Raw genomic sequence first — 15263 nt, forward strand, 5'->3', positions numbered from 1 at the left:
AATTTGGGTCTGGCCCAGTCTCCATTTGAAGGTTAAAACTTAAAAACCACAACTGCAACAAGATCAGCCTGGTTTCTATCTAACTTTGAATTGAGGCAGCGTCAAATATTATTGCAGCTCCACCACCAATCTGCAGCCTTTGCCAGACTCACCATTTGGGTAAAAAGTTAAATGATCTTATTATCATTATACATGTACGACCTGGATCACAATCCACCGCAAAATGGCTACTAAGTAATATATTAGAAGGTCAAAGATTCAATCTTCCTCATATCAAAAAATGAAAAAGAAAAGATTAAATCTTACGGGAAAAAGAAAAGATTAACATACTTGAAACTACAAGGTGGGATTGGTGGTGGAAAAAGGAAAATATCTACATCCAAATTTAATTCATTCATATTCCAATTCAAATGGAACGTTTTCTGTTGTGCATTAATATTCCGATTCAAAAGGAAAATGTCTACCAAAACAACGTTTTCCACTATTATTGTGCCTTCTTTCAAGGTAGAAGACAATGACCAATGTCTTCTTTTAAATGATAGTTTTGACATTTTAAAAAGTTTTAAGTGATACATATCATCATGTGATACAGACAATTGATGAAGTATTAACGGCAGAGACCTATATTAGAGGCATTTTGAAAGTTCAGATATTACAGAGACACGTTTTAAAGTTTGGGGACTGACTTGATACAAACCCTAAATAAAAAAGGAGTACAAACTTGAAGTCAAATGGGATGTGAGTGAACGGCAATATCATCACTAATTCCTTGGCGAAAAGAATAAGCTAGTCAAGTCCTGGCACTAACAAGAGGCGAGTGAGGCGATATCAAGTGTGGTGACATGACCACCTCTTCATATCTCCGAGATGATAAGCTTAATCGGAGGTTATTTTTCAGCCAACTCTTGTTCTTTACAGGCACGTTTGCTTCCTTGGGATGAAGCACGAAGTTCTGAATTCTCCGCAGAGCCACTTCCATAATTTCACTGTCCATATTCGCAAAGCATACTCTGAACCAACCAGGTTCCGTGCAATGGAAAGATGAACCAGGCGAAACATTGAGCTTAACGTCGTTGATAATCACACGCCACAGCTCCATCTCTGCTTCGGCAGTTGGTTCTTTGAGGAGACCCCTCAAGTCCATCCAAAAGAAAAGACCGGCGTTGCTCTTCAAACAATCAATTCCCACTTGGGCAAGCTTCGTCGTGAAGATCTTATGTCTCGTCGCTAGCCTTATTGCACTCTCCTGGATGAAGCTCTCAACAAACTCGTTATCTGACAAGATCGATGCGATTAGGTGTTGCGTCTGTGTGGAGACAAGTCCAAAGCTGGACATCTTGCGACTGCTGTTCATTACGGCATCATTATATGAGTACACTATGCCAACCCTGAAGCCTGGTAGTCCCATGTCCTTAGAGAGACTATAGACGATGTGAATGAGATCACGATTGCACTCGGTGTCTTCCTCTATTATCTCAGAGATGCTTATGAAATTGGTAGGATGGCTGAAGACAGTTCCTGCGTATATCTCATCAGAAACTAGGTGGATGTTCTTTTGGTTGATGAAGCTTACTAGGGTTTTTAATGTGTCTCGATCTAAGATTGTCCCTAGTGGGTTTGATGGATTTGTAACGACCAAACCCTTTACTTTGATGTTGGCCTCTTGGGCTTTCTTGTATGCCTCTTCCAGTGCACCTCTAGTGATATTGAATTTGTTAGAGCTGTTGCAAATGACTGGAACAAGTTGAACTCCTGTTCTCCACCTCAAATCTCGATCAAAACTGCAGCACAAGTGTACGACAAAATTAATGAAGGATGCACGACAAACTAACAGAGAGAGAGAGATTACACGAGTGCAGGATGGCAATGGGGCAGGGCACCTCCTCCCTGTAGCCAAAATCTCTTACCCCGTTTCTGCCTATCGGGATGGGGAATCCCTAAATTTCCCCCCTTTTGAAATTAAATTATTAGAATTTAAAGGTATTTTAAATATTGGATTATGAGAATTTAAGGATATTTTAAACATCAGATTATGATCGTAATGGTTTTAGGAATTTAGAAGAAATTTAAAGATATTTTAAAATTAATATTAAATCAAAATATATTTTAATAATTTACCATTGAATTTGAAGAATTATATATATACAAAACCCATCGCCACCCATCCCCATTTCAACAGGAGTGTCACAACTGAATAGTCATAATAAAATCGAAAACGTAAAACCATTCCCAACCATTGAATAATCGAGACTCATCAGGTTGTTTAGCTGAAAAGCTTTGGCAGTTGAGTGTTTAGATCCATGGCCGGACTGGTCAAACAATAAACCGTAGTTGATAAATCTTATTACATTGGTCAGCTTCAATCCCTTTTTGCTTTTAAGCCTTTTAACCTAGCTAATAGCGATTAACAACTCCTAGAAAAGGATGTCAGCAAAAAAAGAGAAAACAAAAACGAAAAGCAAACACCTGGAATGGTATATTCATATAACAGTCATCACTGTAACTCCTAGAAAATAAAAAGTTTACATAAATTAATTTGAGAGAGAGAGAGAGAGATTACGCAGGATAGTAGGGTGAGGGGACTAGGAAGGCATCACCAGGGTCGGCCAAACAAAAAGCTAGCATTTCTTGAGCTCCAGTTGCTCCACCGCTCATGACTATGCGCTCTGGGTCGAACGTGATCCTACCTCCTCTTACTCTCCCCATAAAATTTGCGACAGCCTGGGGAGATTGAGAAACATGTTTTATTAATATAACATCTCGACCACTACAACTGAACTAAATTTCTGATTATAACAATACCACAGACAGTAATATTAACTACTAGTAGCGATCGAGTTCGTACCTTTCTGAAGGACAACAACCCATGATAGTCCTGAAAGATAGCAGTATCCTTGAATCCGTTAACTCCTTGGGTGGTGCAAATTGAAGCTTCCGGGTGTCTGTTAATCCAGTCTTCAATCAAGTCAAAGCAAAGCTGCAAATGCAATTAAGCAAGAGAACATGATAACTGTAAGGAACAGTGTATAACCTTGTATTTTATATTATTTTGTATGTATTTATACTATATATATTTGTATTTATATTCCTTCCAAACTAAGACTAAGGAACAGTGTATAAAAACGATATCAAACCAATCCTTCAAAGGACCTGATTTTCTGCAAGACCCATCTGTATAACTCCATTAGGATTCTGAGTAGGGTGAAAAGGATCCCTATCGTAAGCCTTCCATCCATCAAAGTAAGGAGACTCTTCGCTGTGCCCGTCGTTGGTTGCAATCTTAGACAACACGTTGTATTGTTGTTCGCACCCCATTATCGATGAAATGTAGGTAGTGCTAACAGCAATTATAACTTGCTAGTTGCTAGCTACCAATGCTGTGAGAGATGTGGATAGCAGGTGGAGATGGAAGGAAGAATTTATAGAAAATGGAGATAATGGCAACTAACCCAGTCATCATCACTCATTGCTGGGAAGAGAGGAAACAGAGGGGAATTCAAAGTCGTCTATAGCAATTCTGAAACACGTGATATTGAGACATGGAAAACTGAAAGTCTTTTAATTGGACTGAAGTTTTTGATTCTTCGTTAATTAGCTTAGTAGATTGCAGCTGGTAGTGCCTTTGATTTTTAACCGCCTTCTCTTCTTCTGAAGCTCATGAGAGAGCTTAGGTCTTAAAACGAAACTTCGTGCGAAGAAACTACCATTGAAAGTTTGACAAATTCTCAACCCAGAAAACTGAGCCAAGTTAACTGCATCCCTACAGACAGCTTTATCAGTACTCACAAATCACAAGCTAATCAGCTTAAGAATGGGAAATTACATTTAGCCCATCTAGTTTTGATAAGATGGAGTTTTATATCGATTTTATCAGTGCTAACTTTTCAGTGTTATTTTATACTCATTTAAGATGTAAAATAACATCTCATCCAAACGTAGGGAGAAGTACCGATTAACCCAGCTCAGAATTTACTAGCCACGAAGTACAGGGGGAATGCATCCCGTGAATTGAAGCCAAATTCACTGGCAGGATGTGGTTTATAGGGGCATGAAGGCTAGTCGTAGGGAGTGGCTGGAATTCAGAATTCTGCATCATGTGTATTCGTACTTTTCCCATATAAAATCAAACGAACATCTAAAGTTTACCTTGATTCGATTTTTCACCTCAAACGAACATGTAAATTACGGGACCATATAATTACCAAAAAAAAAGGGGGACCATACGTGGGTTTTGGCCCCAAAGTTCTATATGTTTGTTTTCTCCCATGCATAACTTAATTTTCTTCACCTATTCCGTGTTTCTTGCATTGGGCCCTACCATGGTTGAATCTTGTAGTTTGGACCTACTTTGACCTTACTATATTTATATGTCGGTGGAGAAGTTTCTTAAATTTAAAAATAAAAGATAAAAATTAGGATGAAAAAGAAAAAATAAAAAAAAAATAACCTCTTAGGATTGGCAATGGAGCAGGGTGAGGCCGGGTTTTGCATAACCTGTCCCGGCCGACCCCAAACTTAAATGTCCCACTATGTTCCTGACCCGAACCCTAGCAGGACCAGAAATCCTAATCCCATCGTTATGGGGAATGGGGATTTCCAAATTTTCTATGCCCGACCCGAGTCATTCTTATTTGTATATTTATAAGTTTTTTTTTTTATTTTTTTTACTTGTATACTTTCAATCCTGCCTCACGCATCCAAAACGTTTATTGTTAAGCTCAGGTGGTATTATTTGTCGCTTTTTCCTTTCTCTTGAGTCTTGATGCAGTGAGATCCGGGCACTCCTAACAGGCTAGAACCTGGCTCCTAGCTGTGATTGACAGCACCAGAGACAAAGAGGAACGTGAAGAATTTCCGGGGAGCTCTCTCGGCGGGAAGGCTCCGATGCTTAAGTTAGAACTTTGAGAAGACTCAAGGAAAATGCAGAGAGAAAACTAAGAGTGCTGATAGTGCTAGCTTCAATACCTTTGTTTTGCAAGGGTCGGGGTTCTCTTATACCGAAGATCTGTCAAATCAGGTGTAACCGCCTCTTCCGTAGTCGTTACTACTAGGGCTGAGGTGACGGGTGTAGGCAGCTGTTGCAAGGTACGGATTCATCAAGCGTGCCATGCTTTTCAGAGATGACAGGCACGACGCCGCCTGACGAGGGACGTGGACGCTACCTCCAGATTCGGCAGGTACGACTGTCAGGCGAATCTTCCCTGCAGGTTGTCGATCTACTTTGCACAGATCTACCTTGGGCTGAACTACCTTGCACCGAGGTGCTTACACTGGAGGCGAGCCTCAAGCAAGTATGGACAGGAGTGTTGACAGTGCTGGCCCGAAGTGTTTCTACCTTGGGACACTAGCCAAAAGTCGGAGTGTTCCCTTCTTAGGAAGGAAGAGCTCGAGATTCATTAGGGAGAGATTGGGTCTCAAGGGGAGCTTGGGTCTCCTCGCATGGAGGGAGCTTGGGGCACTCCACCCTTAGGGAGGATTTGGAGTGAGCTGGGTCTTGCTTTCCGGCGAGTTGCCACATCCGCTAAGTCGTTCGGCCAGGCCTCGGCGAGCTTGTTACGCCGAGTGTGGCCAGGCTGTCGCGCTAAGTTATCACCTATACCAGGTCATGTCCACATGTCCCCGTGCTACGAGGTCGGGCCAAAACATCCCCTACAATTGCCCCCCACTCCCCGTGCTGGGGGTTCTGACCCAGCGCGGGGAGTTCGCGGTGTGCCTGGTGGATTTGGCTCGGAGCTTAGGGCTTCTTGTCCGCCAGCTCATTGGTCAGACCAGTTCTCTGCTCGGCTAAACCAGGAGCAGCCCGGGTCGCGTACAGTCTACGCGCGAACATCACGCGATTTATGAACTCCGCGGACGTCAAAAATGTGCTAAATTGAATTCGCCTCGAGGGTCGTGTAGCTGGTATTCATGAGAACCGTCAGATCATTTGAATCTCGACCGTTGACGCCCGCGTATAGTGGCTATAAATAGTAGGGCTCCTGGCCATTTTTCCTTCGCCATAAGTTCCCAGCCTTTGTCTTGAGCTCGCGTCCAAAGCCTCCAGCTCGAGTCAGTTCTCCCTAGTTCAGTTGTCTTCCTTTGGTGAGTCACCTTAGCCTCCTTTTCTTCCAATTTCTTTTCATTATGTCTAGTTTCGATAGTCAGTTAGACAAGCCCGAGGTGGGTACCTCAGCTCAGGGTGACCCCGCCGGAGTCCAGTCTCCCGAGGTGCGGGAGGCCTCGGGTAACCTGGCGTCCACCTCTCATCGAGGTCAGATGCCGGATAGGTTCGGTCCTTCCACTATGACCTTGGAGAGGCTCTGATACCTCATCCGGTAGTACAATCTGCCTAGGGAGTATGCCTACAGTCTACCTGCAGGTAACTTCCCATGGGAACACGGCCCTGACGAGGTCGTGATCTTCCAGGAGCATCTTATAGCCGATCTCCATCTTCCTTTCCACCCTCTCATTGTAGAGGTCATGAACCATTTTAATGTTACAATAGACCAACTTCACCTGAACTCCGTTCGTAACGTAGTCGGGACCATCTCCCTCTGTTGTGAGTACGTCCTCCCTTTAAATTTAGACATCTTTTGTTCCATCCTAACAAAAAAGAAGAGTGCTTCATGCTTCCCGAGCACAGGAGGGCCTACTACTTGTCCCCTCGCCCGGGCTTCAAGCTGCTACACAAGCTTCCTAGCAAAATCCCGGCCTACCGGAACACTGCGGGGTGGCCCTTCCCTACTCATTGGAGGGCGGCTGTTCAAGACCCCAACATTATTCTGGATAAGAAGACAAGGGAGACGCTCTAGTCGTGGGCTGAGCTCGGGTTTAATTACAAGAATTATATCGTCGAGAGCAAGCTCATACAGGCCGACTTGAGCCCGGGTAGGTAGTCTTACTTAGTACCTTAGTCACTTGGCTTGCACCTTCTTGTTTTTTGAGTTTACTAATGTCGAGCTCTGTTGCAGGTCCCATGGAAGCAGAGAAACTTAAGGGGGAGAAGCTCTTCAACCACATGAAGGGGAGAAAGAAGCGGGCTGCCAAGAGAGCTCGCATCGAGTCCCCACAAGCCCCCACTCCCGAGCCCAAGCTCCCGCAGGCTCCTATTTCTGAGCCCGAGCTTCCTGATGCTCCTCCGATCATTGATTTGGAGGAGTCCTTACCACCTCGGGAGCCCAAGACCTCGGCTTAGCCTGCTACAAAGGCAGCTGCGGAGCCTAAGGTCATCACCGGGGCCACCGACGCAGCAGCTGAAGCCTCCGCCGAGCCCATCCGCACAGCCGAGATGGCGATTTCCAGCTCTGGGAGTCAAGAGGGAGCCCGAAGCATCCTGGTCCCTCATTGCAGTCTTCAGAAGAGCAAGGGGGCTGTCTACGCCGAGGAGGTCTCGATCTGGGCCGACCTCACTCCTGCTCATCTCGGAGCCCGAGCTGCTACCCACACAATGGTTGTAAGTTTTCTCTCCCTTTTTTTTTATATCTCCCCCTTTTTTTTCATTATCTCTTCGGTGCTAACCAGCCTTTTTTGTCAGGCGAACTCCATCATGCATGCCTTGACCCTTCAGTCTAAGAGGAACCTAAAGCGGGCTCTAACTGCCAAGGAGTCGTCTCGCGCAGCCCACGCTGATTTGAGGGCAGCTTGCGGCCAAATCCACCATCTGGAGAGTGATGCTGTGGCTTAGAAGAACGTCATCGCAGCACTGATGGCGGAGAAGGAAGAGTTGGCACGTGAGAGGGACGTGCTGAGGAGTGAGGTGGACGCCCTCAAAGAAGAGGCAGAAGGCCTCAAGGAGAATAAGAAGGCCCTTCTACACGAGGTGGAGTTCCTCAAGGTCGATATCGAGGAGAAGACCAAGATCTTCGCTCAAGCCATAGACGAGACAAAGATCAAGGTTGTTATGGACTATGTCCAATCGGACAAGTTCGATGCCGTTCTGGGGCAGGCCTATCGTAAGGGCTTCAAGCTCAGTAGGTGGTTAATAAGGCATACATACCCCGAGCTCAACACAAGTGCCATCACCACCTCACGAATCACGAACGAGGTAGCCCATCAAGCTATAGAGAATCCGGATTCTATAGCGGAGAACGGTGACGAAGAGGCAGATGTCACCGACCGGGCTGAAGCTTCTGAGGAGGTCCCGTGCAGAGATGACGAGCCCTCGAAGTAGTTGTTCTTTGTACTCCGAGCCTGCGAGCTCAAATTTAGTTTCCTTTTTCCTTTCTTTTTGTCAAGCTCATTGTACAAAACTATCTATTAATGAAATTAGCTTTTTTTTTTTTGCCAAGTGTTGTTACTCGCCAAAGTAATTGTTTTATCCGAGCTATCATAGTTAAGCACGAAGTAGGGTTTCTCAACCGTTTCCATTTCAAACTGTCTCCCAGTACCTCGCAAGGGTGGTTTTCATGACGTACACCGAGGTGACTGACATAGTAAGGCATATGCCCGAACTGTCTTCCAGTTGTACGCCGAGGTGAGCCAAGCATCATGGAATCCATACCAATCTACTTGCGTCCTTGACATACTATGCACTGTGGTGCCAAGCCCCTTGGTCAGCTCGGTATTTTAGCCCTTTGGCTGGGGGGGGAGTGGCTTCAGCCACTTTGAGTTCTCGTGTCATAGAGGCGACTAGGTTTTTACGTTGAGGTCTTTTGTTAGTTCGGCATTTTGGCCCTTAGGTTCTGGGAGTGACTCGTGGTCTACTCTTGGAGTTCGCCCATGGCATAGAAGCAATTGGGTCTTATCGCACCAAGGTCTTTGTTTGCTCGGCATTTTGGCCCTTAGGCTCTGGGAGTGACACGTGGTCTACTCTGTTATTTATAGGTAATATTGCCTTAGGTTGACAATATTCCATGCCTGAGGTACTTGTTTCCCTTCTAGGGTTTTGAGCTCATATGTTCCTTCCCCGAGCACCCACTTTACTCAGTAGGGTCCTTCCCAGTTCGGACTGAGCTTACCAACACCGGGCTTAGGCCCCTTAACCTTACGGAGAACCAGGTCGCCGACGCGAAGAGTCCGCTTCTTGACCCTGGCGTTATAGTACTGAGCTACTCTTTGCTGGTAGGCCGTGGTCCTGATGTATGCGAGGTCCTGTACTTCGTTAAGTAAGTCGATGTTGGTATGTAGCTCGTCTTCATTTTCCTTGTCATCATACACTTCTAGTCTCAGCGAGGGAACCTCGATATCGGCTGGTGTGGCTGCTTCGGTGCCGTAGGTGAGGTTGAAGGGGGTCTCTCTTGTAGCGGTCTTTACCGTGGTACGATAATCCCATAATACACTGGGCAGCTCGTCTGCCCATAGTCCCTTAGCTCGGTCCAAGCGTGCCTTTAGTCCGCGGAGGATAGCTTTGTTCATGACTTCCGCCTGACTATTTGCTTGAGGGTGCGCCACTGAGGTGAAGTTCTATTGAATTCCCATGACTTGGCACTAGTTCTGGAATTTGATGTCCTCGAACTGCTTACCGTTGTTGGAGATCAGTACCCGAGGTAGTACAGAATGACACACTATGCTCTTTCGAAAGAACTTCTGCACATTCCAGGCTGTGATTGTTGTGAGAGGTTCAGCCTCGACCCACTTGGTGAAATAGTCAACTGCCACCAATAGGAACATTCTTTGCCCTGTTGCTGGTGTTAATGGCCCGAGTATGTCGATCTACCACTATGCGAATGGCCACGGGCTAGTGAGGTATTTTAGGTCGGCGGCAGGCCGGTGGTGGATGTTGGCGTGCTTCTGACACTTGTCGCATTTTTTGATGAGCTCGGTCGCGTCTGCCTTCATCGTTGGCCAGTAATATCCCTGTCGCAGTGCTTTCTGAGCGAGGGCTCTGCCCCCCAAGTGTCCATCGTACAGGCCCTCATGAGTATCGCAGAGTACGAGTGATAGCTATAAATATATAACCCTAGAAAATGCACTAGTTATCAAGTAGTAGAAAAATATCGTTCCCACAGGGATTTAACAAAATAAGTATTAGAACTACCGTCTTCCCTAATTATCTGGACAATCGAATTTCAGATTTGAGCAAGATCTACTGAAAATAAAAACTAGGGAAAGATAATAGAAACAAAGGTGATCACTAACCGAATATGTAATGGATGAAATTGCTAGGGCATTCGGTCCACCTAACCAATGTAATGAATATTGATGGGTTCGATTAACCAAGATTATTTGTCATTCCCATAAGCTGAGATCTTTCCAATGTTATTTAATATTCTCTCTCGAGATATACTAAACCTACGCCCATCAGGTAGTCCTTCGATCTCTCGAGTAGAGCTCTCAAGATGGGACTGCATTAAGTCCAAGAAGACCATGAAATTAAGATGAATCATGTATATATATCTCTATATACCATTCAATTCACACTATGAATTATTCAGTCGATTATGTGAATTCCTCTCTCAATTCATTCACATAACTCAAATCAATTAAGAGGTGGCCAAGCTCTTAATTGCATTAAGCACAATAATTCATAGACTATATGAAAATCACAATCTTGGATAAATCATAAAGATAAAAATATATTTATTAACATGATTAGGCTTTCCTCAGCCCTAGCAAGAAACAAATCAGTTCATGATAGAAGAATTAAAGCAAACAAAGGGAAAGAAAGAACTCTTGGAATCGCCCATGGTGTTGAGATCTCCTCCTCTTGCCACCACCTTCTTCTTGCAGTTTCTTGAGTTCTTGCTCATTTCTTGATTGATTGCTCCTTGCTTCTTGATTCAATCCCCAAGATTGAGTGATACCTAAAGCTGGTCTGCCCTCTCCTTTATATAGCTTAAAGGGGAGGGGGTGGTCTCCTACTTCCTCTTGAAGTTGATCTTACAAAAATAGAAAGTCCTATCCTAATTCTACTCTTATCACTTTATCTAATGAACTCAATCCCTTTATCTCTCTAAGATTACATCAAGAATTTAGATCTGTGAGGACTCTTCTCAGTTTCTTGTTCTTGGATTCGTATTAGACGTCCTCTGCGAATTGGGCTTCAGCCAGGCTTTTCTGCAAGTTGGGATTCAGCTGCGGATTGGGCCTTCCTATGAATTTTCCCCAACTTTGGACCCGGATTTGACCTCGATGCAGGCCAAATCTGCGAAAGCCCAAAACATGAAAGTTGTGGATTTTCCTCTTATCTTTCCCGTGGGTCTTGAATCAGCCCAATCGGAGTTTGGAGACACGAGTTAGGCCCAGATTACTGAACGATGTTGAAACTGTGAAAAATCATTCGATTTGTCTTTCTTTGCTCCTGATGCCTTTTTTCATGCCCTGAACTGAAATACAAGAAATATGAGTCCAATTAAGTACTAATTTAGTATCAAAGACAGAATAATTGGGGATAAAAAATATGATAAATTCTACTCTCATCAAATCCCCCCACACTTAAACTTTGCCCGTCATCGGGCAAGAGAAAACTCAACACAAAATTAAAACAAGAACAAGCTAACTAAAAGATTGTTTTGGATTTTTCTCAACAGGGTATTGGTTCTCCCGCATGCCTTGATCCAGTATTAAAAGTCCTTCCATTCATCCATTTCTTTTCCTCTTTAACTTGTCAAAGAATAATCTTAAATTGCCAATCCTCATGTCTCCAAGTGAAATCGCCAATCAAGGGAAAGAGGCACCTCTTCGCATGAATAATTTAGGGCTAGAGTAAGCCTTCTTTGTTTTCATAATCACATGCAGCAAGATTCAAAAAAAATACCCTCTCATGATTTTTTTCAGAATGAAACAAGGAATGTTATTACATAAGCTTGCTCATGTATCACATCTCCACCACTTATCATGAGTCCAATGCATCAAAAGGTGAATTAGGGTTTGGGATCTAGGGATGAGTGCATTTTATGCTCCATCTCACCATTTCCTTATTCTTTTAGTGTGAGTGCATTTTATGCTCCGTCTCACACTAGTTCTTTTTTTCTTTCGGTGTGAGTGCATTTTATGCTCCATTTCCCACGAGTATATATATAATTTTTTTTTTTTGGATAAATAACACGTTCCAATACATGAACTCATTATCGTGGTCTCAACATGCCTAACAAAACAAGTTCTAGAATAATCAAACCATGTTTGTCCGTTAAAAACCAAATGCTCACAAGGGTCAAATCTGTATTGCATCTTTCCCGTTGATCATTCAAACTACTAAGATACCTTCCATAGCCAAAACTTTCAGCTAGATTTGCTTGCATCCTTTCTTGTCTATCCTACCTAAGCACATGATTCAAGGTATTTTGCAATCATTCACAAACAAGTCTCTAAGGAGCAGAAATTTCAAAAGGAAAGGTTAAAAAGTGATGATCAAAGCATGCTAGAGTTCTAAAAAAAATTATCAACCCCTTAATCCTCCCCCACAATTAAGATATACATTGTCTTCAATGTATGGAATATGCATAACAAGAACAAGGAGAGAAAGATTTAAGAGGACTTCCTTGAATGCCTTGTTGAGATCCTACAGATGTGAGATATGAAAAAAACACACTCATAAGAAAAAAAAATGAACAAAACAAACAACTAAACTTAATGGGTTGCCTCCCACAAGCGCTCTTTTTAAGTCGTGAGCTTGACTTTCACATTTCTTTCATGGCAGTTTCAAAGAGAGAATGGGCCCATGGTGGATGGGTTGCTCTCCTTCAATATAATGTTTCAACCGTTGTCCATTTACCTTGAATGTACTCCCATCATCATTATGTAGTTCAATTGCTCCATGAGGGAATACCTTAGCCACTACAAAGGGCCCACTCCACCTGGTTTTCAATTTCCCAAGAAATAGCTTCAGGTAGGAATTAAAGAGCAGCACCTTATCTCCTTCCTTGAACTCCTTCCTAGCAATTCGAGAGTCATGCCAAGCCTTGGTTTTTTCTTCGTAAGTGCAGGCATTCTCATAAGCTTGATTCCTCCATTCATCTAACTCATTGAGCTGAAGTTTCCTTGCATCACCTACATTGCTTAATTCAAAATTCAAAAATTTGGTAGCCCAATAAGCTTTATGTTCCAACTCGACGAGTAGATGGCATGCTTTGCCAAAAACTAATTGGTAGGGAGACATACCAATTGGGGTTTTAAACGCAGTACGGTAAACCCAAAGTGCATCATCTAACTTCAAGGACCAATCTCTCCTGGATGTGGTGACCGTCTTTTCTAAAATCTGCTTTAGTTCCCTATTAGAGACTTCTACTTGGCCGCTGGTTTGAGGGTGGTAAGGGGTTGCAATTCGGTGTGTAACACCATATTTATTTAACAGTTGTTCAAATTGTCTATTGCAGAAGTGCTTTCCCCCATCACTTATGATAGCTCGAGGTGTTCCAAAACGAGTAAATATGAATTTTTTCATAAATTTAATGACAACTCGAGCATCATTAGTAGGGTAAGCCCATGCTTCCACCCATTTGCTCACATAATCCACAGCCACAAGTATATAAGAATTATTAATAGATTTTGGAAAGGGTCCCATGAAATCGATGCCCCATACATCAAATATTTCGCAGACAAGAATGTTGCTTAAGGGCATCTCGTTTCTTCGGGAGATATTACCTGTCATTTGGAAATGATAGCAAGCACTTACATATGCAAAGACATCCTTGAAGAGTGATGGCCAATACAAACCGCTTTGGAGAATTTTTGAGGCGGTTCTTGATGCTCCATGGTGACCTCCTGCTTCTTTGTCATGATAGAATTTTATAACACTTTGTACTTCCCCCTCAGGAATACATCTCCTTATCAAACCGTCCCTGCAGATTTTGTACAAGTAAGGTTCGTCCCATAAGTAATACTTAACATCAGAGAAAAATTTCTTTCTCTGCTGATATGTCAGGTGGAGAGGCATCACATTCCCTGCCAAGAAATTATCCAAATCAGCAAACCACGATTCATTATTAGCATTAATTGCATATAGTTGCTCATCTGGGAATTCATCATGTAAGGCTGAATTATCAATATTTTCAACATACTTTTCATCCAACCTTGATAAATGGTCAGCTACTGTATTTTCACTACCCTTCTTGTCCTTAATTTCTAAATCAAATTCTTGCAACAACAAGATCCATCATAGCAGCCTAGATTTTGCATCTTTTTTAGCAAGCAAATATCTCAAGGGAGCATGGTCAGTGAATATGATAGCTTTAGATAAGAGCAGATAGGATCTGAAATTTTCAATAGAAAATACTACTGCAAGTAGTTCCTTTTCGGTAGTGGAATAATTTTTTTGTGCTTCATTCATGGTCCTACTTGCATAGTAAATGGTATGAAATTTCTTATCTTTTCTTTGCCCTAACACTGCGCCCAAGGTATCATTGCTTGCATCACACATTATTTCAAAGGGTAGTTCCCATTTAGGAGCTGATACAATCAGCGCTTGAACCAATTTCTTTTTAAGAGTGTTGAATGCATTCAAACACTCATCATTGAAATCAAAAGGCACATCCTTAACTAGTAGATTTGTTAGGAGCCTAGCGATTTTAGAGAAGTCTTTGATGAATCGCCTATAAAAACCGGCATGCCCGAGTAAACCCCTAACATCCTTTAATGACTGAGGTGGGGGTAGCTTTTCAATCAGTTCTATTTTAGCTTTATCAACTTCGATGCCCCGGGAGGACACCTTATGCCCTAGAACGATTCCTTCCCTAACCATGAAATGACATTTTTCCCAGTTCAAAACAAGGTTAGATTCCTCACACCTTTGAAGTACATTTTCCAAATTAAGCAAGCATTCATCGAATGATGATCCATAAATAGAGAAATTGTCCATGAAGTCATCGATGAAGTGACCAAATAATGACATCATACACCGTTGGAAAGTGGCAGGTGCATTGTACAGTCCAAATGGCATTCTGCTAAATGCAAAGGTTCCATATGGGCAAGTAAAAGTAGTTTTTTCCTGATCTACCAGTGCAATGGGTACTTGAAGGTACCTGGAGTAGCCGTCTAGGAAGCAATAATATTCATGCCTTGCAAGTCTCTCTATCATCTGGTCAATAAATGGCAAAGGGAAGTGATCTTTCCTAGTGGCCTCATTTAGTTTTCGATAGTCTATGCACATCCTCCAGCCAGTTATTATTCTTGTAGGAGTTGATTCATTATTTTCATTTTTAATTACAGTAATCCCACCCTTTTTTGGTATGACTTGAATGGGGCTTACCCATGATGAATCTGAAATTGGATATATAATACCTGCTTCGAGCCATTTCAGAATTTCTGCCTTTACTACCTGTTGCATTTTAGGATTTAGCCTCCTTTGCGGTTGTGCCTTGGGACTGCAATCTTCCTCCATTAGAATTTTGTGTGTGCATACCAACGGG

General features: G+C 42.9%; 1 protein-coding gene across 1 annotated transcript; it reads right to left on the bottom strand.

Annotated features, from left to right (window-relative positions):
- Positions 1-500: 500 nt before the first annotated feature.
- LOC104613052 (1-aminocyclopropane-1-carboxylate synthase-like) lies at positions 501-3423 on the bottom strand. Its single transcript, XM_010280741.3, has 4 exons — positions 3151-3423; positions 2846-2977; positions 2561-2721; positions 501-1781 (listed from the first exon to the last, which is right to left on the bottom strand). The coding sequence occupies exons 1-4, from the start codon at positions 3313-3315 to the stop codon at positions 791-793; spliced, it is 1449 nt and encodes a 482-aa protein (XP_010279043.1). The 5' UTR covers positions 3316-3423; the 3' UTR covers positions 501-790.
- Positions 3424-15263: the final 11840 nt, after the last annotated feature.

Source organism: Nelumbo nucifera, chromosome 6, assembly GCF_055504915.1.
Source record: "Nelumbo nucifera cultivar China Antique chromosome 6, China Antique-T2T, whole genome shotgun sequence".
Taxonomy (NCBI): Eukaryota; Viridiplantae; Streptophyta; class Magnoliopsida; order Proteales; family Nelumbonaceae; genus Nelumbo; species Nelumbo nucifera.

Coding starts and splice junctions, on each gene's coding strand:
- LOC104613052 (XM_010280741.3), bottom strand. CDS start 3,315: ATGGGGTGCGAACAACAATACAACGTGTTGTCTAAGATTGCAACCAAC. Junction 2,722..2,845: donor GGTTGTTGTCCTTCAGAAAG/GTACGAACTCGA, acceptor CAATCTCCCCAG/GCTGTCGCAAATTTTATGGG. Junction 1,782..2,560: donor CCCTCACCCTACTATCCTGC/GTAATCTCTCTC, acceptor CTTGTGCTGCAG/TTTTGATCGAGATTTGAGGT.